At 42.5% G+C, this 23,838-nt stretch overlaps 1 protein-coding gene across 7 annotated transcripts in view; it reads left to right on the top strand.

Moving 5' to 3' along the window:
- The first annotated feature begins 5,391 nt into the window (after positions 1 to 5,391).
- Positions 5,392 to 23,838, top strand: part of SEMA4F (ssemaphorin 4F) — a 30,145-nt gene continuing 11,698 nt past the window's right edge. For 3 of the 7 annotated variants that reach the window (XM_032243449.1, XM_032243442.1, XM_032243448.1), the window contains exons 1-5: positions 5,392 to 5,685; positions 8,498 to 8,649; positions 9,519 to 9,578; positions 9,807 to 9,905; positions 14,681 to 14,774. In XM_032243449.1, the coding sequence (XP_032099340.1) occupies positions 5,541 to 5,685; positions 8,498 to 8,649; positions 9,519 to 9,578; positions 9,807 to 9,905; positions 14,681 to 14,774 (550 nt within the window). In that variant the 5' untranslated portion in view covers positions 5,392 to 5,540. The remainder of the gene's footprint in view (positions 5,686 to 8,497; positions 8,650 to 9,518; positions 9,579 to 9,806; positions 9,906 to 14,680; positions 14,775 to 23,838) is intronic. The other 4 variants (XM_032243443.1, XM_032243444.1, XM_032243447.1 and 1 more) reach the window with 4 other exon arrangements.

Genomic DNA, 23,838 nt, shown 5'->3' on the forward strand with positions numbered 1-23,838 from the left:
TTCACTGAACATCCGTGGTGGGTACGTTATGTGTCATGCATTGTGCTAGGACTGGAGTACAGTGGACATATAGACAACGGTCCCTGCCCTCATGGAAGTTATAGGTTACCTTCAGAAAGTTCTTTTTAGTCTTTTCACACTCTGTCCCTCTCTTCATGCCCGTTCTCACTTACTTGAAGTTGATTCCCACAGTCCCTTTGATGAACTCCAGATGGAGTAGGAGCGTCCCCTGGTCCTTAACAGCTGGTTGGTCTGGGTCTTCAACTCTGTCTGGTTGGATAGGAATTCTCTGAATTCCACAGGAGAGGGAAAGATAATGCTAGTTCCGAGCTAGAAATGTGCAGTTTTTCCTGTTTTCTTTATTATATTCTCAGTTCCTTGCCTATATGCAGGTTGGAAGTGGGGTGGGGCAGTGTTCCAATGAATGACACAGGACAGGTTAGATATTTCAACAAGAAAAGAGTCGCCTCCCTGTGTTCTAGTCCCACTAAACCATTTTGCTCCTATCAACTCTTCCTTATGGTAAGAAGGGAAATATGTAACCCATGATCTTTTTTAAACACTATAATCTGATATCCAATAGAGTTCCTGTGTTTCAGTTTAAAGGATAGCTTCCCAACAGCTCTTTTCCCCATACAGTCCAAATTAGCCTTCCTGTCTCTAATCTCCTGATGATCCTTTCCAATGATGTTAGAATTGTCTTTGTAAAAATATTTTGATCAGATCATTCTTTGCCTTAAAAACGGTTTGTTTCCTTTTTACTTAGAGGGTCTATTATAACTGACCTCACCTACCTTACTAGGCTCAACCCCAACATTAACTGTCTTACTCCCCTTTGTGTTGCTATACCAGAGTACCACAGAACAGGTAATTTATAAATAAAGGAAATGTATTCTTAAATTCTGGAGGGTTGGAATTCCAAGCTTGAGAATCCCACGTCTAGTGGGGGCATCCTTTCTGTGTCATCCCATGGTAGAAGGCAAAAGAGCAACGGGGTACGAAAGAGCAAGACAGCAACAGGGAGCTGAACTCACTTTTACAACAAACCCACTCTCTCAATAACTCACTCACTTCCAAGATAACGATATTAATCCATTTATGGGGGCAGAGCCCTTATGACCTAATCACCTCTTATTATGCCTCACCTCTGAACACCATTTCATTGGGTATTAAGTTTCCAGAAAATGAACTTTGGGGGATACATTCAAACTTGAGCACTAGCCTTTTTCCAAACCATACCACCCATTGCTCCTACCTACTATTAATTTCTTTCTGTACCTTCTATGGCATTTATTAAAAATATGCAAAGAATCATACCAGAAATGGGAACTATGACATAAGAATTGTTTTCTGAGGGTCATGAGAAAGCACCTTGCAGACTTTAAACTACAAGGAGTATAACTGACCAAGGGTATTAGCTGCTGCCTTAGAAATCGACTGCCACATTGCATGGAGGCTATCTTCTGACCACTGACTGAATGTGGTGGAGATACTAAGGCAGACCCATCCCTGGGAAACACAGCACTACTCACACAGCACTCCTCTAATGGGCAATGTTGCCCTGATGATTCCCAACAGTCTTGCTGAACTTTCAACGTCTTGGATACGTCCTTTCCTTTCTTCTTCACTTGCATCACAGTCTGACTGCTCTCCTAGCCTTTCTTGGATCCTTCCCTATTTTCTCTCACAGGTGTTTCCTCTAGTAAAATCCTTGTACATTTAATCTCATCTTGATGTCTGCTTCTTGGAGGACCTAGTGTAGTACATGAATATTTGAACAACGTAATAGCACTCACCAAATATTTACTGACTTCCTGCTCAGTGCCAGGCACTGTGCTAGACTCTGAGACTATCATAATCTTTGTCCTCCTGGGACTTAGTGGAAGACAGAGAAGTACCTTAGGCAATGATAATGTAGTATGATATGTGTTACAGAGAGGGGATGGGAACATATTGGAAAGGCACGAACTTGAAGAATTGAGGGGTGCTTCTTGGAGACAGGGATTATCATTCTGAGCTGAATCAACAAAACTAAATAGGAATTAGCCAAACAGGGGCATGGAGAGCATTCCAGACAGAGGGAATTCTGAAACAATGAAGGAGCTCAGCCAGTCTGGAGTATAGTATGTGGAAGAAGAGTGGCAAAGATGAAGCAGGAGAGATGGGCAAGGGGCCAGAACATGTATGATCTTGTGGACTATATTAAAGATTTTGGATCTTATCTCACAGCAAAGGTGGGGTGGGCTGGAATGGGGAGACAAACTGAAGTGTTAAGCAGAAGAGTGACATGATCTGATTTGTATACTGGAGAGAACCTTCTCCCTGCCTTCCCTGCCTTAAAAGGAACGGATTGGGGACTGAGATTGGGGTGGTGGCAGCAGGGCATAGGGACAAGACTAGAGTAGGAAGTAGCGCAAGCAAGAAGAGATAGTTGCTTGAATTAGAGTGTTGGTAGAGGGGATGCAGAGATGTGGGAAGAAATATTTAGGAGTTAAAATTGATAGGCCTTTGTGATTGATTAGATTGATTAGGAGGAATCCAGAATGACAGAGCCTAGAACGTAGTAGGCATTCAATGGATACTTATTGAATAAACAAATGCAAAGTCTCTGGTTTAGACAGCTGGAGATGGGGAACATTGGTTCTGGCAGCCACACAGTTACCAGGATGCGATGAGGATGGGGATGACAGTTCAGTTTTGGACATATTGAAATCAAGATGCCTGTGGTTACACTGTGTGGAAATGTCCATTAGGCACTTGGATGTGTGCGTCAGCTGAAGAGAAAGATATGGCCTTGAAAGATGTAGAAAATCATTATTAATTAAATTAGTATGAATGAGACTACATGAACAGTGATTTTTTTTCAAAGTGCAGATCTCAACTCATTAGTGAGTAATAAAATCAATTTAGTGAGCTGCAACCAGCATTTAAAAAAATGGAATAGAATAAAATGTAACATGATAGGAAGAAAAATTAGAATTTAGCACCTGAAGTAAAGGTAAATATAATGTAAGTATGACTTCATTAAAAATTTAACTCACTAATATGCACATTAAGTTCATGAATGTATGTACTTAAGTGTGATTAGGTTGCAATGTAAAATGAACCTCTTATTATATGTTCTGTCAAAAAAATTGAAAAAAGATTTTTGAAAAAAAATCAAAAGAAAAAATAACCAAAAAATCATGTTCAGAGAAGGGACTAAGGCCTAGGCTAGATTGCTGAGAAGCAGCTTAGGAAAGGCACGTAGTGGTGCTAGAGTAAGAGACTCAAAGGGGTGGAGGTCCCATTGTGTTGAGGTTGGTTTTAGAAAGATTTCAGAGAGAAGATTTGAAGTACTGATCCAAAATGTCTGATTTTCCCTCCAGGCTAAGCAATTTGAATTCAGGATCATGTCTTTTTTTTTGAGGCAGGCTGGAGTGCAATGGAACGATTGCAGCTCCCTGCAGCCTTGAACTCGAGGGCTCAAGTAATCCTCCTGCCTCAATCTCCCAAGTAGCTGCAACTACAGGTGTGTGCCACCACATCTTACTATTATTTTTATTTTGTAGAGACAGGGTCTCACTATGTTGACCTGGCTGGTATTGAACTCCAGGCTTTGAGTGAACCTCCTGCCTCAGCCTCCCAAAGTGCTAGGATTACAGGCATAAGCCACCACGCCCAGCCAAGGGACCAAGTCTTCTTATTTTTTCTAGTACTTAGTAAAATGCCTGGCACATAGTAGGCCTTTAATAACTGTTGAATGCACTTTAGAAAGATTATCCTGATAGCAGCCTGGAAGGGGAGAGATTGGGGGCAAGGTTTTTGTTTTTTAAATAAAACTATCACACAGTCCAGGCAAATGATGATGATGACCTCAACTACGATGATAATGGAAAGAAAAGGATGGATTTAGTTATTTTTTAGTTAGATTTATAAGGACATAATGACTTCTTACATATGGGCATGGTAGCCAGTCTCCAAGAAAGGAGGCTGAAATCCTTCTATTCCCACTGAAATCCCTGTACACCACCTGGTGAAGTCCCCTTCCACAGTGCATCAGGGCTGGCCTGTGTGACAAATAGAATATGGCACAGTGATTGTGTGTTACTTCTGAGGCGAGGTCACAAATATATCAGTTGCTCTTTTGCCTTGTTCTTTTGGATCACTTGCTCTGAGGTCACCCCATTTTGTGAAGACATTGAAGCAGCCCCATGGAGAAGTTCATATGGAGAACAACCTAGACTTGCTGCCAACAGCCATTACCGATTTGGCAGGCATGGAAGTCAGCCATCTTGGAAGTGGATCCTCCAGCCTCAGTCAAACCTTCAGTGGACTGCTGCCCCATTTGATATCTGGACTGCCATCTTGTGAGAGACTGGGAGCCAGACCACCTAGCTAAGCTACTCCTGAATTTCTGATGCAGAGAAACTGTGACAGATAATAAAAGTTTATTATTGTTTTAAACCACCAAATTCTGAGGTTAATTTGTTACATTTGTTCTGCAACCTAGATAACTATTACAATGAGGGGTGAAAGAGGAGAAAGCAAAGATTACTTGCAAGGCTGTAAGTTAGAAGACTAAGTGCCTGAAGAAGGAGCGAGGGTTGGGATGGGGGAGATAGTGAGTTATGCTCAGGACCTATGCTTGCCTTGTTTGTAGGATAACCAAGTGGATATGCCTATAGGCAGTCTTTGTTCCTCGACCTCAAAGGCCTACTAACCCTAGAAAACTCAGTTCAAATGTCACCTCTTCTGTGAGACCTTCCTGATTTCCTGCGGCAAAACCTGGCCCTTCCGCACACTTATTGCACGCTATGATAGCAAACATGCATTGTTTTGTATTGCAATAATCTATTTGCAGTTATTTTATTTTATTTTTTACTTTTGGAAACCCCATTCCTGTGTGAATTCCTTAGGGCTAGGGCCCTGATTTTTAGTATTTTCTGTAGAATCGTGTGTGTGTGTGTGTGTGTGTGTGTGTGTGTGTCTGTGTGTGTGTGTGTCTGTGTGTGTGTGTGTGTGTGTGTGTCTGTGTGGGCGCGCGCGCGCGCGCGCTACGCTGTGCTTGCCCGGTACATAGGCAGCCATCCTTAAATGCTTGCCAAGTAATAATTTTGAGAAGCTTGGTGCGTGTACTCACTTCCCCTTATTAGTAAGTTTTTCTTATTAGTACAGATATGGGCATTTGAGTTTTTGGAGTAGCAGGAGCAAACTCACCACTCGAGGTCACTGTTGGCAGCCCCAGCCCACTTCAAGGCAGGACGCCCACTTCCAAGGCAGGACTCCCACCTTCACCTGGGTTTAGCTCCGCCTCTGCCTGGGTTAGGCCTCGCCTCACCTCAGCCCCGCCTCCACTCAATCCCGATTGGCTGGAAGAAGACGAAGGCTCGACCATTGGACCCTTTTAGAGGGGGCGGAGCCGGGCTGTTTTGCATCCCTCACCCTCCGGCCGAGCCGGACCGAGCCGAGGGGTCCCGAGTGGGGCCGAGGCCGATAGCCCGGGGACCCTGAGCTGAGGCGTTATTTTGCGCCTCACTCGCGGCCAGGCGGAGCCAAAGATGCCGGTCTCTGTCGCGCGGCCCCGCCCGGGTCCCGGGCCGCCTACAGCCTCGCCCTTCCCGCTGATACTGCTCGCAGTGCTGAGCGGCCCGGTATACGGCCGCGTCCCCCGCTCGGTGCCCAGGACCTCGCTTCCCAGTTCTGGTAAGGCACGGGCGCCCTCGCCCTCAGTCCTTCGCGCCCACACCCACACGCACCTGCTCCCCAGACCTCGCGGCGGGACCTGGGCCTCTCAGCCTGGCGTATGGCGTTCCACGCCGCCCACGCCCCGCCCGGCGTCGGGCGAGACCTTCGCGCTTCACCGCATCCCTCTGCATCCCCACCGCGCGTCCCCCAGCCCCGCATCCCCAGCCCGGATCCCGCGCCTCGGCTCCCACGACACGCCCAGGCTGCTCTAGCGGGCCCTATTCCTAGAGCCGCAGGAGCGTCTATTCCTCACCGTGCAGACTCGGACACTGAGGCCCGGAGCCCGAGTGGGGGCTGCTCGAGGTCGTCCATTTCGAAGTTCCATCTCCCTTATTCCCCTGTTTCCCCGCACATACACCTGAGTCCATCATTCCAGCTTGAAGTCCACTCTGCTCTCAGACCCATCAGTCTTTCATTCTACTCCAGCTGTCCATCCTGGTCCCCAGCTCAGCATTTTCATCTTCTCGTTCATTTCCCTATCAGTTCTACACATCCTTGGAGCCTTTTGGCCCTGCTCACAGCCCTAATCTTCCTACCCCTCTTCCTGCTCCCCTGACGTCTCTGGCACCAGCTCGCATTCTCCCATTATTGGATCCACGTTAACTCTCCTAATTTCCTCAACGTTCTCTGCTGCCTCTGCCCATTCCCTATATTGAATATTGATAAACCATTCAATGTGTTGATGTAAAGTTCTGCTTAAATGATTTTTCAAGCCTTTAGAAGGGAAAATAGAGGAGGGGCACATGATCCTTTGAAAAGATGTGGAAGAAGCTAGGAGACGTCACAAGGTTAAAAGTGATCATTGGGGCCCTTCACATTTTAGACTCCGCTGAGGTGGGCATGAGCATGGCCATGGACCTTGCTTTCTTCTCGCTGGGCGTTGATTGTTAGCACCTTGGGCAGGCAGAACCAGTGAAGCCAAGAGTACAACCTGTTGGTTACAACTCCCGACTGGGTAGTAGTAGTTTAGAGTTTAAACTCAGACTAATACCGTATAGGGATGCTGTGATTCCAGAAGGCGAAGCTGTGGCCAGAGCCTGGGGTTTCATTTTGCGACCGAGCAATAGCCACAAAGTAAGTTGAGGTTGCCAGGCTGAATTGATGTCCAGGCATCCAGAGATGTTTAGATGGCAAGCAAGGTGAAGCAGAGTTGGGGATATGAGGATAAATTAGGTGATCCAGGGCTTATACTAAGCATGAGAGAGTAGGCAGGGTAGCACAGAGGTGAGAATGGGTGTGGGAGGATGGAGTGGGTGGGACTCACATCAGCACATCTAGGAATGAATGGGTTGTTGGCCTACCGTCTTCAGGGTGCTGAGCAGAGGAAGCAGGTAGATCAGAGCTCTATTGGTGTAGGGGTAGGGTCCACAGAACCAGAGGTTGAGCTAAGAAGGTAAATTCATGCCAACTTATTTATTCCAATCTTTAAATGAGAGTTTTGAATGCTGATATGAACTTTAGGTTTTTTTTTGTTTTTGCTTTTTTTTTTTTTTTTCTGAAATGGAGTCTCAGTCTGTCATCCAGGCTGGAGTGCAGTGGCACCATCTTGGCTCACTGCAACCTCCACCTCCCGGGTTCAAGTGATTCTCCTGCCTCAGGCTCCCGAGTAGCTGGGATTACAGGCACCTGCCACCACACCCAGCTAATTTTTTGTATTTTTAGTAGAGATGGAGCTTCACTATGTTGGCCAGGCCGGTCTTGAACTCCTGACCTAGTGATCTGCCCGCCTCCGCCTCCCAAAGTGCTGGGATTACCAATGTGAGCTACTGCGCCTGGTCGAGGTGCTTTCACCTAGGCTATCTCGTTTGATTCTCCCAACAACTCTGGATGGTGGTGTTTAAAGACGGGGAAAGTGATGCTCAGAGAGGGCAAATAACTTACTCAAGATGATACATCAGGTAAGTAGAAGAGCCACATTTAAACTCAGGCTGGACCATTTCCAGAACACACACTCTTTCCCACTACACTCTCTACCTCTTTGCATGGAATGGGGTGGAGGGAGGCCAAGGGTGGTGAGAGAGAGAGAGGAGATAGACTCCTAATGTGTTGGTGAAAAGAATGAAACATTTCCCTTCTAAGTAAAAAAATTGCTATTAAGTAGTGATTTGAAAAAAGAAACAAATTTAGGAGAGGAAAGTACTTGTACCTTCTATAGGTATTTTCAATTTGTATATCACGTTATGAATAGAAATTACAGATTTAATATTTATGCTGTGATTTTATTAGAGTGCTTTTTTTTTTTTTTTTTTTTTTTTTTTTTGAGACAGAGTCTCACTCTGTCACCCAGGCTGGAGTACAGTGGTGAGATCTTGGCTCACTGCAACCTCAGCCCCCTGGGTTTAAGCAATTCTCCTGTCTCAGCCTACCAAGTAGCTGGGACTACAGGCATGCACCACCACACCTGGCTAATTTTTGTATTTTTAGTAGAGATGGGGTTTCACTATGTTGGCCAGGCTAGTCTTGAACTCCTGACTTCAAGTGATCTGCTCATCTCAGCCTCCCAAAGTGCTGGGATTATAGGTGTGAGCAACGGTGTCTGACTAGCACTCTATTTTTATAGAAAAAGCATACTTACCCACTGGATTGTGTGCTAAATATTCTGGCCTCATCTGTCTCTGGTTAACTTGTCAAGGCTCTGGTATTTTCCCCCATGGCTGCTAAATAGATGGTACTTAGAAGAAAACAAAAATTGGCTCATTTGGTTTTGCTCTTGTGGACTCAACCCCTAGGAAGCGATCGCTAACATCACTCTCTCCTCTCTTCCTGCCAGAGGCTGACTCCTATCTCACCCGGTTCGCTGTCCCTCAGATATACAATTACTCTGTTCTCCTTGTGGATCCTGCTTCCCACACACTTTACGTTGGCGCCCGGGACACCATCTTCGCTTTATCCCTGCCCTTTTCAGGGGAGAAACCCCGCAGGGTGAGAGATGAAAGAGGGAAGGACCCCTGGCTCCATAGCATGTGATTAAATGAGTGTGTCAGTGGGGGGTTTCATAATAACTAAAGATGTAACAGCTGAGGTAGTAGGAGGGGGTGAGTTGGGAGACATGAACAGGGGGAGATCATCCACTTTGCTTTCTTAGCTAAGAGTGATGGGGGGTCAGGGTGACTGGGGAGAATATGAAGGAGGCTCATGATGATAGGGAGGAGGCCACAGTGACCAGGTTTCAGGTGACAGCGGGCAGAGGGATCATTAAAATTATAATGTTCTAGGAAAACAGCTTTCAAACTTTTTTTGACTATTATTAAGAACTATATAGTTTGAGCATCCCTAATATAAAAATCCAAAATTCAAAATACTCCAAAATCTGAAACTTTGTGAGTGCCAACATGACACTCAAAGGAAATGCTCATTAGCACATTTTGGATTTTGGATTTTCAAATTAAGGATGCTCAACCTGTATATATTCTGTGAATATCCCCAAATCTGAAATCTAAAACACTTCTGTCACAAGCATTTCAGATAAAGGATATTCAATGTGTACTGTGTATTGTGGCTCAGTACACAATTATGTACTGAAAGAAACCTTTCTTGAAACAATATCTACTCTCCTGTATGTGATACATTTTGATATATTCTATTTCATTAAAAATGATGTTGCTCATGATTTCAGAATTTATTACTCATTAATGAGTAATAAGACGGGGACCTCCATTTGAAAAACAGTGCTCTAGGGGGACTTTTAAAGCTCCCAAATTGATGGAGTTCATGGAACAGTTTAATCTCTAACATCGAGGAAGTTTGATGTTAGGGGAATCAGGGTGAAATGATCACTCCTCCTTTCTCAGATTGACTGGATGGTTCCTGAGGCTCACAAACAGAACTGTAGGAAGAAAGGCAAGAAAGAGGTAAGTGTAAATCTGAGCCTTGTCTTGAGCGTCAATTGAGACCTTGGCCCAGCCCTGACTCTCAGTCCCCTATAATGCTCCCATCCCAATGGGCCCAGGCAGAGACTCTAACACCATGCCATCACCCATCATCTCTGATCCTAAAGCTGCATCTAACTGTCCCGATGTTACCTTATCCTTCCTCATACCTGCTGCTTCTGATTCTTTCTAACCATCTCTGACCCCCAGGATGAATGTCACAATTTTGTCCAGATTCTCGCCATTGCCAATGCCTCTCACCTCCTCACTTGCGGCACCTTCGCTTTTGATCCGAAGTGCGGGGTTATTGTGAGTGACAGGGGTGGGAGGAGAGGGAGAGGGTGGCTGCACCAGTGTGAGTTACTTGGGGTGGTGGTGGGAGGATGGGAAGGGTCTTCTGTGAGTGACCATGATGGGAGCATGGTCAAGGCAACCATTGTGCATGATAAGCATCGGGTGTAGGGGCTGTCATCGTGGGATGAGGGTATGTGTAAGCCACTGAGGGAGGGAGAGGGAGATTGTCTGTAGAGGGTGAGGTATACAAAACGTAAAGAGAGATGTAGTGGGATAGTTAAGGAAGTTAGAGATGCTGGTTGGGCTGCGGAAACAACAAATCTAGGAGAGACTTTGGAAACCAGAAACTCGCGTTTCCCTTGCCCTGTGTATTCTTTGTCCAGGCAGCCTGGGTCCATTTCTTAGTTAGTGCAGCCCATTGCCTATTTCTTCCTCCCATAGTGCATGACTGTCTCTTACTACCTTCTCTTAACCTCCACTGCCAACCTCATTGTGTATGGGCTGCGACTCTCTCCTCTCATGGGTTCTGATGTCACTTCCACTAATGTAATATCTGCTGACCTTATACTCTGGATCTTGCCTTCAGGGTGGGTACTCTGTCAATCACGTTTTCTTATAGATCCTGTTTATTGCTGCTGAAGGCCTGGACATCACCACCATCAAACACAGGCAGGCTTGGGACATGTGTATCCCTAATCACATCTAGGCTAGTCATAATCTCTGGGACTGATGACTGTTTCTGAACTCTCAGCTTTTCCCATCAGTTATACAGGAGTCAGCACTGGTCTTTTGGCAGCTCCCATTTGTGACAAGGCCCTGGGGTGAGTCAGAAGCCTCACATGCCCTTTATATCCAGTGGCTTCCCTTTCTGTTCTATAGACTAATAGGAGGGAATATAGCAGCTTCTTTTTTTGACCTAATCCTTCACTGTAGATCTTGTCTTGACTCTTCTGCAGTCCATAGTTGTCCTTGCCACCTGGATCAAGTCAACCTGTATCTCTAAACCACTCTTTGTTACAGACCACCCTCATATCTCTGGCTTAGAATCATACAATTGTATATGCATGATTGCTCCATTTAGTCCCCCTGGGCTGCCTTGGGGTGGGTTGGACTTACGTTGAGTCCTTTCCATAATGAAGGTGATAATAGTCTCCCTACTAGCACCTGGATAGCTCCCTCATTCTGTAAAGATTCCCAGTTCAGGATGGTGTTGAAAATCTCTGTATTCCCTCAGGTAACATTGAGGTATAATTTCCCTACAGTTCTCCTTAAGTTCATAAGGTAGCAGTGGTAGTGCCATTGCCATATTTGTCTTTTTCCATTCTGCCAGGCTCTGGGATCCCATGGGTATGAATTCCAGAGGCATGGCTTATAGACAGTGTGATTTTTCCAAGTTAGTCTCCTAGGACCTTTAATTCTTCCTTGTTTCTCTGAGGTGGGACTCTAGTAGCTGTTACGTAAGGTATCTAGACAGAAAATGTTCTTTCTGGATGTACCTGTCAGGATTGGTGTGACTTGGATGCCTATCTATTCTCGAGGAACATCAGCAATGGAGAGTGAAGCCAAGGATCTGTGACCTGCGCACCCACGAGTTCAGCTCTTTCCCTGAACCCTCCTGTCTAGCAGGCTTATGAAATGATGGCCCATCCTTTGGTCAAGGCTTGTTTGAAGGAGAGTATAGAGACTAGCCCCAAAGAGGTCAGCTCTGGTAACCCTTTGAGTCACATCCTGTCTGCTCTGTAGACGTTTTGAAGGTTCTCTTCTGCCTTAACCTGTCTTATCCTACTACCCAGCAACCCCAGTCTGCTTCACCAAGTTCTTCCTTTATCCTCACTGCTGAACCTCTTATGTCCTAGAGACTGACAACTTTGAGACTGTATATAAACAATTATTTGAGAGCTTTGTTCCAGACATAGCAACTTGCTCAAAGTTGATTGTGGAGAAATGAAGGTTCTTACAAAAAGGAAGTTCAAACATTGGATCTAAGGGCTCCCACAATGTGGGGTGCTGTCCTTCAGTGATAGCTCATTGGACATCGGAGGAAAATATCATAATTTGTTTTGTTGAGGGAATTCCAGCAGTTAACAGAGAAAAATGTTAGACATCTAACAGCAATATCAAACAATAACAATGACGACCATTCAGTCGAGTGTCTGCTTTGATGAAGACTTCATATTAGGTACTTTACATTCATGATTAAGTTTAATTCTTATCACCACATCATGATACTTAGGTATTATTTATTTCTATTTTATAAGTAAGGAAACTGAAGTTTAGGAAAATTAAGTATCACATCTAAGATGATATAGCTAGCAGAGGCAGAGCCAAAATTTAAACCTGTGTTTGTCTCTGGCTTTGCTCCACTATCCTGTCCCTCTAGCCTAGCCTGCAGTCCAGAAGACCTTATCTGTCTTCAATTTCTTGTGGCATTTGATGTGTTTCATGTACTAGGAACCATCTTTCTTTTTTTTTTTTCTTAACCACCTGGGAGAGGTCCTTTCTATGCCTTGTACTCCTCTTGACCAAGGCCAAGGGACCAGTTCCAACCCATAGCTCAGAGAGAGCCTTCCTGTCCAGCTCTGGCCTTCAGCTTCAGGGACTTTGCTTTACTACAGCTGGTTTTGAGAGACTGTGCTGACTGATGCAGTGATGATACGATGAAGAATCTCAACATTCAGATAGAGAATATAGTGGAGTGGTCCTGCCTCTTTCAGACCCGAGTTAAATGTCATTTTCACCATGCAATAATCATAACCTACCTAGTTAATAGGAGGCTCACTTCCTCAAAGGTTAGAAACCTGGATGACATGATGATACCATTGGGGAAAGTAAAAGAGAACTAGTTTTGACATGTTGAGTTTTAAGGTGCAGATAGGCATTCTCTGTGAGGAAGTCCAGCAGTCAAATAAAAATATGGGCTAGAGTTTGGAAGATATCGGACCTGGAGAGTTTAGAGAATGATTTTCATAGACTATCTGGCTGGAAAGAATGAATGAGATCCTTGAAGCATATGTGAAAGCGACTAAGGATAGATTCCTAGGATACACATGTAGGAGCTAGAAAGAAGAAGAAGGAAATAGTGAAATAACAGATGGGAGGGATTCCAGAAGGGTTAGAGTTTCAGGAGAGTCAAAGAATAGAATATTTCAAGGAAGGGAGTGAGTCAGAAGTATCAAATGGTGCCTAACGGTTAAAGAGAATGAGAACTGAACACAAGTTCATCCTTTTAGTCTTTGGAGAAATGTAAGGCAGCAGTTATAGGCATAGAAAACATAATTTATTTTCCAGGAATAACAGGTGATCTGGTTGGATAGAACAAAGATCATTTTGAGAAGAAGTCAAAAATAAGTAGGTTTGGCTAATGAGGTTATAGTCCAGGCAATGGTAGGCTATTTGTCATTCTCTTGCACAAAAATGTATTATTAAGTCAGTGACTGATACTTCAAAAGATTAGTCTTGGGTGGATATTAGAATAACTTGGTTGGGGGTGGTGGCTAGATGATGTGCAGAAAAGGAGTTTACTGCCATAGTTTAGGTGAGAGGTAAGAAGGGAAGCAGCAGGAGGTACGGATCACATCTCTAGAGTGCCCAACCATCTTCTTAATCTCTTACCAAACTCATCTTTCTCCTCAGGTGAGGATGCTCCCACTGCCACACAAGTGGAGTGCTGGGCCTCTGTGGAGTCTTCCTTTCTAGCAGACTCTTCTAACCCAGTATTCCCGTTTTGGGGTCTTCAAAAGTTTTAACAGGACTTCTTCAAGACTCTCAGTAAATCAGAGCCTTGTTTGCCATTTAGAGCAGGAGACGAGCAATTGTAGTGGGCCAGTAGTACACTTACGTTCAAGGGATATATATTGATATTTCTGCTCCAGCTACCATGGAAGTAATTAGGCTCCAGTGACACCATGTGCCCAACCCAGTTTGTGAACTAAAGATATCATGCCTGGCGTTTCCATGCCATAACTTTGACTCCCAACCAGCCACTGTTAACTTCCCTGTCAGTCCTAGGTTGAAATCATCCTTGTTTTTAGATGTTATCTTGAAGTCTCTTAGTGCCAAATGCTAGACTAAGGTAACTTCTGGTTGGCCCTGATGGAGCTCTTACAACTCTTGTTCCTTGCCCATGTCAGTCCCTCTGGAGTCCTTGGGTGAGGAAGGTACTTACGTACCAAACTCTCAAATTCTGATCTGAGCTTCGTATCATTCTTTACTGACTTTGCAGGTTTCCCCGTCCTCTGCTCTTAGTCATATTATGCAGCTCTGTCTTTCATCCTTGGGGTGGGGAATAGGAGGAGGATGACCCTTGTCTCTCTAGGCCTCTGGATTTCAGATGGTCCTTTATCAGCCTGTACTTTTCTTTGTCCCTTTTAAGGGTTCCAGCCCTCAGGAGGCCCGCTTCCTTCTTGATCCTTCTTGTCATGTAGCACATTGTCCAGCCAGTTGCAAACCCTACAGTTCAGCAGTGTTTCAGAGGAAAGACCTACCTTCAGCCTCTTAGGTGCTTCTTGGGCTGTCCTAGGAATTCCTTCATCAGGGCATGTGGGTATTGGCTACTGGGGGGATTGAGGGAAAAGGAATAAACTGATGAACAAAGGATAGCAGAGATGAGAAATGCAGGAGTAGATAGGGGCAGGAATAGCTGACTGGGAATATGGGGATGGTAGTTGGGGTGGGGAGTGGAAGGGAAGATTGCTGGGAATTGACCTTTTCCTTCATCTGACCATCTTTGTAATTCTCACCATGAACCTTCTCTATGACCCTTAAACCAATTGCCCCCTTCTGGTCTATAGGACGTGTCCAGTTTCCAGCAGGTTGAAAGACTTGAGAGTGGCCGGGGGAAATGTCCTTTTGAGCCAGCTCAGCGGTCAGCAGCTGTAATGGCTGGTGAGTGGGGAGAGACAAGAAACCTGTAACTTCTTGCTCTAATTGCCTCCTTCCCCACCCTTGCTGTTAGAATTCCTGTGTTCTTTCTTACCTTGGAATGTCTATTATTCCCATGTCTCTTTTTAGCCTTTCCTGTTCTTCCCTGAGTGCCTGTGTGACCACCTGCTTTTCCCCACCTAGTATGATATCCCTAGGATTCTTTCTACAGAATGTGTCCTCTACACCTGTAGTGTAATATTTCCTCTCTTAACCTCATTTTCTTTTCTCATAGTGTTTTTTTCCTGTTAATAAGTGGAATCTACTACAATGCATATTGTAATAAATTTGGAAAAAGTATAAAGAAGAACATGAAAAAAACTTTTAGAACAGCACTGTCCAACATAACTTTATGTAACGGTGGAAATGTTCTAGATCTGCACTGTTTAATACCGTAGCCACTATAGCTATTGTGGCTGTAGAGCCCTTGAAATGTGACCAGTGCTACTGAAGAAAGGAATTTTAAATTGTATTTAATTTCATGTAAATAGCCCCGTGTGTCTAGTGGTACCATATTAGTACAATTCTAAAATATCCCTACTTAGAAAAGTATTGCTAATATTTTAGGATGTTTTCTAATATTCTATATTAGTCCATTTTAGGATATTTTCTAATATTCTGTGTTAATCCATATTTAGGATATTTTCTACAATTCTGCATTAGTCCATTAGTAACATCCATCTTCATAGATGTTACTAGGAAGAAATATCTGAGACTAGGTAATTTATAAAGAAAAGGGGTTTATTTGGCTCACAGTTCTGATTGTATATAATGAAGCATAGTGGTGGTATCTGCTTCCAGTGAGGGTCTTAGGAAGCATACAATCATGGCAGAGGGTGAAGGGGAGCCGGCATGTCACATACCGAGAGAGGGAGCAAGAGAGAGAAGGAGGAGGTGCTTTTTTAAACAGCCAGATCTTCTGTGAACTCAGTGTGAGAACTCACTCATTACTGCTAGGACAGCACGAAGCCATTCATGAAACATCTGCCCCATGACCCAAACACCTCACACTTGGTCCTCACACTTGGAGGTCACATGTCAACATGAGTTTTGGAGAGGACAAAACATCCAAACCATATCATATCCTAAATGGATATTAATGTGTGTGTACATCCATGTACATTCATGCACATACATTTGCTGGCCAGTCCTTTACTGCTTAGGGGAGTCAGTAATAACTATTAAATAAATTCCTGCTAGTGCTTCTTTTAATCAAGCTCTGATTGCTCAAGTGTGAAATGGTTCTATCACAAACCTAAACCTCTTCTGAAGAATGACTGTCTAATTTGTTAGCTGTCACACAGCAAATTTCTTTTGTGCTACATAGCCTGAATTTTAAGTCAGACCACCCAACATATATCCTCCAAATTCAGGGAAAGGCCATTTTCTTGTGGTAGTATAAAACAAGCAGGTAATAGAAATTTTATGAGCATGCGCACATTATAAAACTTTTAAATATCAAGCTACATGGACATAATGTTGAATTCTGTCATATAACTTTCTATCCCAAGCATTTCTATCTAATTAAAAAATTCATTGAAAAGATAATGTTTAATGACATCATGATACTTACTCTGCTAACATACCATGAATTAAACAGTTCCAAATTATTCATATAAATTTAGTCATTAGTTCAAAGATTTTGCTATTTTCCATGTTGCTGTACTGAACATCTTTGTGCATAAATTTTTGCTCTCATTTTAGGTTGTCCTCATAAGATTCCTAGAAATGGATTACTGTATCAAAGGGTGTGAACATTTAATGGCTCATTATCTGTTGCTAACTGAGTTTCTAGAAGGGTATACCAATTTACACCCTAAATCAGCATTGAATCAGAGTGTTTTTTTCCTCACATAAATTTCACCAGAACGTATTGTTGTCATTTAAAAAAAATCTTTGCTATTTTGAGACTAAAAATGGTACCTTGTTTTTATTTGTATTTGAATACTAGTGAACTTGAACATTTTTCATGTTTTAGTATTTATTTTTATTTTTTTCTTTGGTAAATCCTCTGCTCATGTTCTTGGACCAATTAACAGGTAGGATATTAGTGTTTCAGTATCTTTTCCTTTGTGATTGTATATAATTTTTAAGCTTATTCCTTCACTTAAAAAGCAGATAACACTTTTTCTTAAATTTTTTTTCCAAACATATAACTCTTTGATCTATTAATATTTGGAGTTATTTTGATGAATTGAATGAGGGGGATCTAAGTTAGTTTTTCCCAGCTAGCTAATCAGTTGACTCAGCATCATTCATCACACTGTTTTTTTCTTTCCTTGCTGACTTTTTTTTGCCAACTTTATCATAAAATTAATTTTTGCCTATTTTTTGTGAAATGTTTTATTTAAAGCAAAAATTGAGATACAAGATCTAACAATGAAATTTTTTTTCTTATGCATTACTTTATTTTTTAGGGAAAGTCTTAAAAGCTATGCAGATTAAATCACCCTTTAGTCTTATAGTTCATTACTTTTTTTCTGAAAAATAAAGTTTTTGAAAATATTTTGAGTTGTCATGATTATCATTATCTACTGTTGAAATTGATGAGACCATACATGTTTGAATAAAATGGTTTAGTTGATAGTTTATTTTTCTAGGTTTTTTATCAACATCTTTGGCTAAACTCAGAGTCATTAAGAAAGATTTCTGAGTTTTAGTGGTTTTGATGTCTCTTGAGTCTATAAAATTGTTTATCAACAAAATGACTTCTTACTTGCAAGAAGCTAAGATAATTGGTTATCATACTTTTGTTTCAAGCAGTAAACTTTAAGCATGTACAGCACTCTGTGAGTAATTTCACTTTGTTCAGTTAGCAAGTGAATTTGTATTAGAATGTTTAAGAATACAAATTTCATAAAGAAGATCATTGTATGACAAAGTGGGAGGAACATTTTCAAAAAAGTTTTAAGTCTTTTTTAAATAAAATTCAGGGTTGCCTTTCAGTTGATAATTGTTGGAGGCGATCAGGACTCACTTCCTAATGGTTTAGAATGGTTAGCTTCAGTTAATGTAGAAACTATGTCTCTGGCTGTCTCAGATCCAAATCATAGTCAGTACTAATATTATACATTTTCACCTGCAGTTATTACTAGGGTTATAATTTAAAAATTTTGGCCGGGCGCGGTGGCTCAAGCCTGTAATCCCAGCACTTTGGGAGGCCGAGGCGGCTGGATCACGAGGTCAAGAGATCGAGACCATCCTGGTCAACATGGTGAAACCCCGTCTCTACTAAAAATACAAAAAATTAGCTGGGCATGGTGGTGCGTGCCTGTAATCCCAGCTACTCAGGAGGCTGAGGCAGGAGAATTGCCTGAACCCAGGAGACGGAGGTTGCGGTGAGCCGAGATCGCGCCATTGCACTCCAGCCTGGGTAACGTGAGTGAAACGCCATCTCAAAAAAAAAAAAAAAAAAAATTAAAAAATTTTTCCTGGTCTGACATAAGTGCTAGCATTCACTTGGGGCTTTTTTTTTTGAGATGGAGTCTTGCTCTTGCCCAGGCTGGAGTGCAATGGTGCGATCTTGGCTCACTGCAATCTCCACCTCCCGGGTTCAAGCGATTCTCCTGCCTTAGCATCCTGAGTAGCTGGGATTACAGGCATGCACCACCACTTCCAGCTATCACTTGGGGCTTTCTAGAATGATTGATTATGCCTTGCTTTGCCTTTGTTTTGAAAATAGCAGTATAGAAATAGTGGTAACATTATATAAGAATTAGAACTAAAATTCCCAATTAGGTTCTATGAAAATGTCCTTAAAGATAGTAGCAGTATTTTGAAATAAAAATAACTTTTAATAATGAAAATATGATTAGAATATAATAGTAGGAGTATTTACTTAAAGGTATAAAAATTACAATGTGCATTGTAGAAAATTGAGAAAACGTAGAAATATATATAAGAAGAAAGTAAAAATGTTATTTGTAATTCTATCATTACCAAATAACCACTATTATTATTTTGGAGTATTTTGAGTGTTTTCTTCTACTGTGTCTATGTGTCTGTGTATTTATTATAACTTGGAACTATGTATATTTCATTTACTATTTTATACTGAACATTTTCTCATAAAAATTATTTATTCAAAACATGATTTTTAGTAATTGCATACAATTACATAAATTTTACTGTATACATAGATGGATGTAGCATGATTTAATTATTTCCATATAATTATACACTCACATTTTAAAACAAATTATTGTTTTTATAAATAATGCTACAGCAGGAATCCTTTTACGTAATTCTCTGCATTAATCTACTTAATTGCATATGAGTCAATCCAAAAAGTAGAATTGCTAAGTAGAAAAGTGTAAAGATTTTGATGGTGCTTGATAGATTTGGACAAATGAATTGCTCTCCAGTTAGTCCTACCAGCAGTGGCTAAAGGGCCTGTCCCATTGCACCCTCACCAGTCCTAAGTAATATGTACAGTGACCTCCTCCAAAGTCCAATATGATGTGTATATATATATATATATTTTTTTTTTGATTGGCATTTCTGTTAGTGAGGTTGAACAATTTTTCATGTGTGTATTGGTACTTCTGTTTCTTTTGGGAAAGCCTCAGAAATCTTATTTTAAAATATGAAGTTTATCTGTACTGCACTTAGATACAATTAAGAAAATAATCTCATTGTCTTTATTTGCGCTATTCTAATTTGGAAAAATATGAATATTTTGACATTCACATTAGCCTAAAAACAATGGTGATTCCTTCTCAGTCTCCTTGATAGGTCTTTTATCTTCTGCTCGTTCTTAAATGTTGGAGTTCCTTAGGCTTCTACTCAAGAGCCTCTTCTATTCTCACTATGTTGTTGTGATCTCAATGAGCCCCATGGCTTCTGTTTCCACTGCATTCTCATGGCTCCCAAATCTGCATCTGCCTCCTGGACATTACCTGGAGGTACAGACCACATACCCAACTGCCTTCCAGACATCTTCAGTTGGATGTCCCACAGGAATCTCAAAATCAACATGTCCCAAAGTGAGCTCATCATCTTTACTCATCTCCCCCAAACCTGCTTCTCCATCATTCTTCCTTCCTCCAAGTGTATAGTGCCTTACTCCCTCAGGTACTAAGCTAGAGGCAGCAGTCAGTCATCTTTGGTCCTCCTTATCACATCCTATAATAGATAGGGTTCTATCAAGAAGAGCAGAAGACCTTGCTCTTTCTCTTTGGGAAACCATCCTATGTTTTTATCATATGGTTTTGGTGTCATTGCATCTTGTGCATGCATCTGCCAAGGACTTTGCAAATGTTCCAGATGCACTGCATGCTGTCAGCATTTTGAGGCCAATTCTAGTTCTTAAATCTCCCAGACCAGCATTCACACATTCAAACAAGACAGTTACAGAAATCCTCAGTGGCCAATGGAGGGAAAGATAGAGTCAACACTGCATCTCCAACCATCTAATTATGCCCCAATAATAGGCTTTTAAAAAAATAATAATAAAGTATCCAGCTGGCTCAATCCTTAAATAAGGAAAAGACTTTTTGAGTAGGAGCTATCTATCTTGAAAAATATCTGTCCATGAGAAGAAAAGGGAGTGGAAGAAGAAAGGCCAGGGCATGTAAAAAATTCACTTTTTTTTTTTTTTTTTTTTTTGAGACAGAGTCTTGCTTTGTCACCCAGCTGGAGTGCAGTGGCATGATCTCGGCTCACTGCAACCTCCACCTCCTGAGTTCAAGCAATTCTCCTGTCTCAGCCTCCCGAGTAGCTGGGATTACAGGCATATGCTGCCATGCCGAATTTTTGTATTTTTGTTAGAGACAGGGTTTCGCTATGTTGGCCAGGCTGGTCTCAAACTCCTGACCTCAGGTGATCCACCTGCCTTGACCTCCCAAAGTGCTGGGATTACAGGTGTAAGCCACCACGCCCAGGCGGAAAAAAAAAAAAAAATTTGCTTTTTAAAACTAATGTACAAGGCTAGGTGTGGTGGCTCACACCTGTAATCCCAGCAATTTGGGAGGCCTAGGCCAGAAGATTGCTTTTAGCCCAGGAGTTCAAAACCAGCTGGAGCAACATAGTGAGACCCTGTCTTAAAAAAAAAAATTAGCCAGGCATGGTGGCGCATGCCTATGGTCTCAGCCACTTGGAAGGGTAAGGTAAGAGAATTGCTTGAGTGTGGAAGGTTGAGGCTGATTACACCATTTCACTCCAGCCTGGGTGACAGAGTGAGACCCTCTCTTAAAAATAAAAAGTGACAAACAAAAAACTAATGAACTGATATTTCCTATTGTAAGTCTCCTTTAAAAGGAAGCATTTTGATGCCAGAATGGAAAATTGAAACCCCTGCACTGTAGAGAAATGTTCACTTCCATGACACATGTTTACAAGCTTTCCCTCTAGGCAAGTTGGGATCTATTTTCACGCATCATTATGATTTTTCTTTGGCTGTGTTTCTTCATCCTTTGTGGCTTTCAATGTCTTTTTAATTGTATTTTCAAAATGAAAATATCTTTTTTTTTTTTTGCACTATAAAAGATGTTAACTACAAAAAAAACAAGGATTATTCAATGAATAATGTTTCCTATGCTTGCAGGCATATATACGTATTTTTTAAAAAAATAAAAATAGGGTTGAATTATCCCTGGTGTTTAGAGTTTCTCACTCATTGCCCAGGCTGGAGTGCAGTGACACAGTCTTGGCTCACTGCAACTTCTGCCTCCCGGTTCAAGTGATTCTCCTGCCTCAGCCTCCCCAGTAGCTGGGATTACAGGCATGAGACACCACGCCTGGCTAATTTTGTATTTTTAGTAGAGACAGGGTTTCTCCATGTTGGTCAGGCTGGTCTTGAACTCCTGACCTCAGATGATCTGCCCGCCTTGACCTCCCAAAGTGCTGGAATTACAGGCGTGAGCCACCACGCCTGGCCCCTGGTGTGTTTTCTAACCTGCTTGTTGAGTGAACTCATCACTGTGGGAATCACTCATTTTTGTACATCATCTTTTGCCAGTGACAGATGTGGCCCTGATCCATTCAGTAATAATTTGCCAAACAGTTGCATGGTCAGTGTTATTTTATTATATAAAGAATGTATCACAATCACAATATTTGGAATTGAGAGTGTCCTGGAGAGACCAGGACATATGGTGATACTGTGGACGCCTATGCTCAAGATCGTAATGGTTGTTCTTCCTTCTGCTGGGTAGGGGGGTATGTGTGTGTATGTGTGTGTGTGTCTGTCTGTCTGTCTGTAAGATGTACTGCAAGTCCCTTGGTACTCTTAGGGCACCTGGAGCCCTGCTACTTTCTCCCGAAGCATCAGATCCCTCCTGCTGTTTCGTACTGTCAGTGATCCTCTGCTATTCCACTCTGAGTGACTGCAGTGTGCATTTCTGGGCTCCAGTGTCGCTGACTCCCCCATTGGTCACTGAGGAAGTTTTGTGACCTCCATCTACTGCCGAATCTTAGAATACTGTTTCCGGAATATATATGATTGTTCTTCCCCAACCCTACTTACCAAGTCATGCTCTCAGCGTCTCCTCTACCACATCTCCTATTCTTAGCATATTCATGACGCAGTTTCTACCAGGGTTTTGGTTTTAGAGCATTTAATATGTCATGCTCTTAGGGAACATTTTCAAACTCTGGCCTCTGTGTCAACTTTTTCCCTCCTTGGAAGTGCAGAGGGTTGCCTCATTTGCTGCTCCATTTCCTGCCAGGACCTTTGACCAATACTTGGTTTTTCTTTCCTGAAATTTTCTAGAAGGGAGTGGAATATCTTTGTATAGCTTCCCTGTCTTCTGGTGGCAGATCAAGCATATGGCCCAAGGAGCTATAACTAACATGCATTGAATGTTAGCCTGCGCCAGGCCTTAGCTAGGGCTCTTTATCTTATTTAACCCTTAGCACTGTTCTGAGTAGAAGATGGTATTATCTCTATTCTGCATTTGAGGAATCTGAGGCTTAGGAAAGTTACTCTGCCCAAGTTAATAGTACTAATAAGTAGTCAGGGTTCAAAACCAAGTCTTCCCAAACACTCGAATTCTTGTTATAATTGCAAATAATGGAATAGTCTCCCTTCCCCACCCCAAAAGAAGGCTTTCAGCCCTGTACTGCTGCCCTTGTAGGTCTCTGGCCCTCTTATTCTCTGTGTAGAGTGTTTCTTCAATGCTGGTTACCATTCTGGTGCCCGAGACATGCAGCTTCTCTGGAGCATCTGTGACCCCAGGATGATCATGCTTCCCTGTATGTGGCCCTCCACTCTCTACTGCTTCCCCCAGTATGCATGAGCCCTGTGGTTCTGGCTGAGGTTTCATGCACCCACTTCCAGCACACCAGCCTGTCTGGCTTCTCTAGCCTCTCTGACTTGATCTTCTGTTGCCTTTGGTAGCTCTCCCCTTAAATGGGAGTGTTCCCAGGGCTCTCTTCTGGCTTTACCTTTCTCCCTGGCTATGAGTTTCATGTCATGACTTAAGCATGATGTGTGATGACTCCCAGGTTGCTGACTCTGGCCCTGTTTCCCAGGCCCTTTCCTTAATTGCTTTCCAGGATCTCTGACCAATGTTCTGAAGGCACTTCAGCCTTAGCATGTGCAACAAATGAATTCATTTCCTCTCCAGCTGCCTCTTTTATGGGCCTTCTTCTATCATTTGCTGGCTTGGTTAATAATGTCACCACCGACTATCATCAGTCTTATAAGCTAGAAACTTTGAGAGACATTGGTTTACTCCATTCTGTCTCATCTCATATTCAGTTGATTTTCAAATCCTGTTAGTAGATTCTACCTCAGAAATACCTTCCAAATCCAGCCCCTTTATTCCCTCTGCCTCTGCCTTACTTTGGGCCTTTCCCTCTTGCCTCGACTGTATGAATAGCCTTTTAAGTGGCATTATCTTCTTAAAAACCAAAACTGTTTATATCACTTTCCTCCAAAAAAAAAAAAAAAAATCTCTGCAGTTTTACTCTTACCTGCAGGGTAAAGTGCATGTTTGCTGGCATGGCAGAGCAGACTAACCACAACTGAGTACCCATCCCCATACCTCCAGCATCCTCTCTGCTCACAGGCCCTGCCCAGCAACCC

Source organism: Sapajus apella, unplaced genomic scaffold, assembly GCF_009761245.1.
Source record: "Sapajus apella isolate SASKATOON/1434 unplaced genomic scaffold, GSC_monkey_1.0 scaffold52, whole genome shotgun sequence".
Classification (NCBI taxonomy): domain Eukaryota; kingdom Metazoa; phylum Chordata; class Mammalia; order Primates; family Cebidae; genus Sapajus; species Sapajus apella.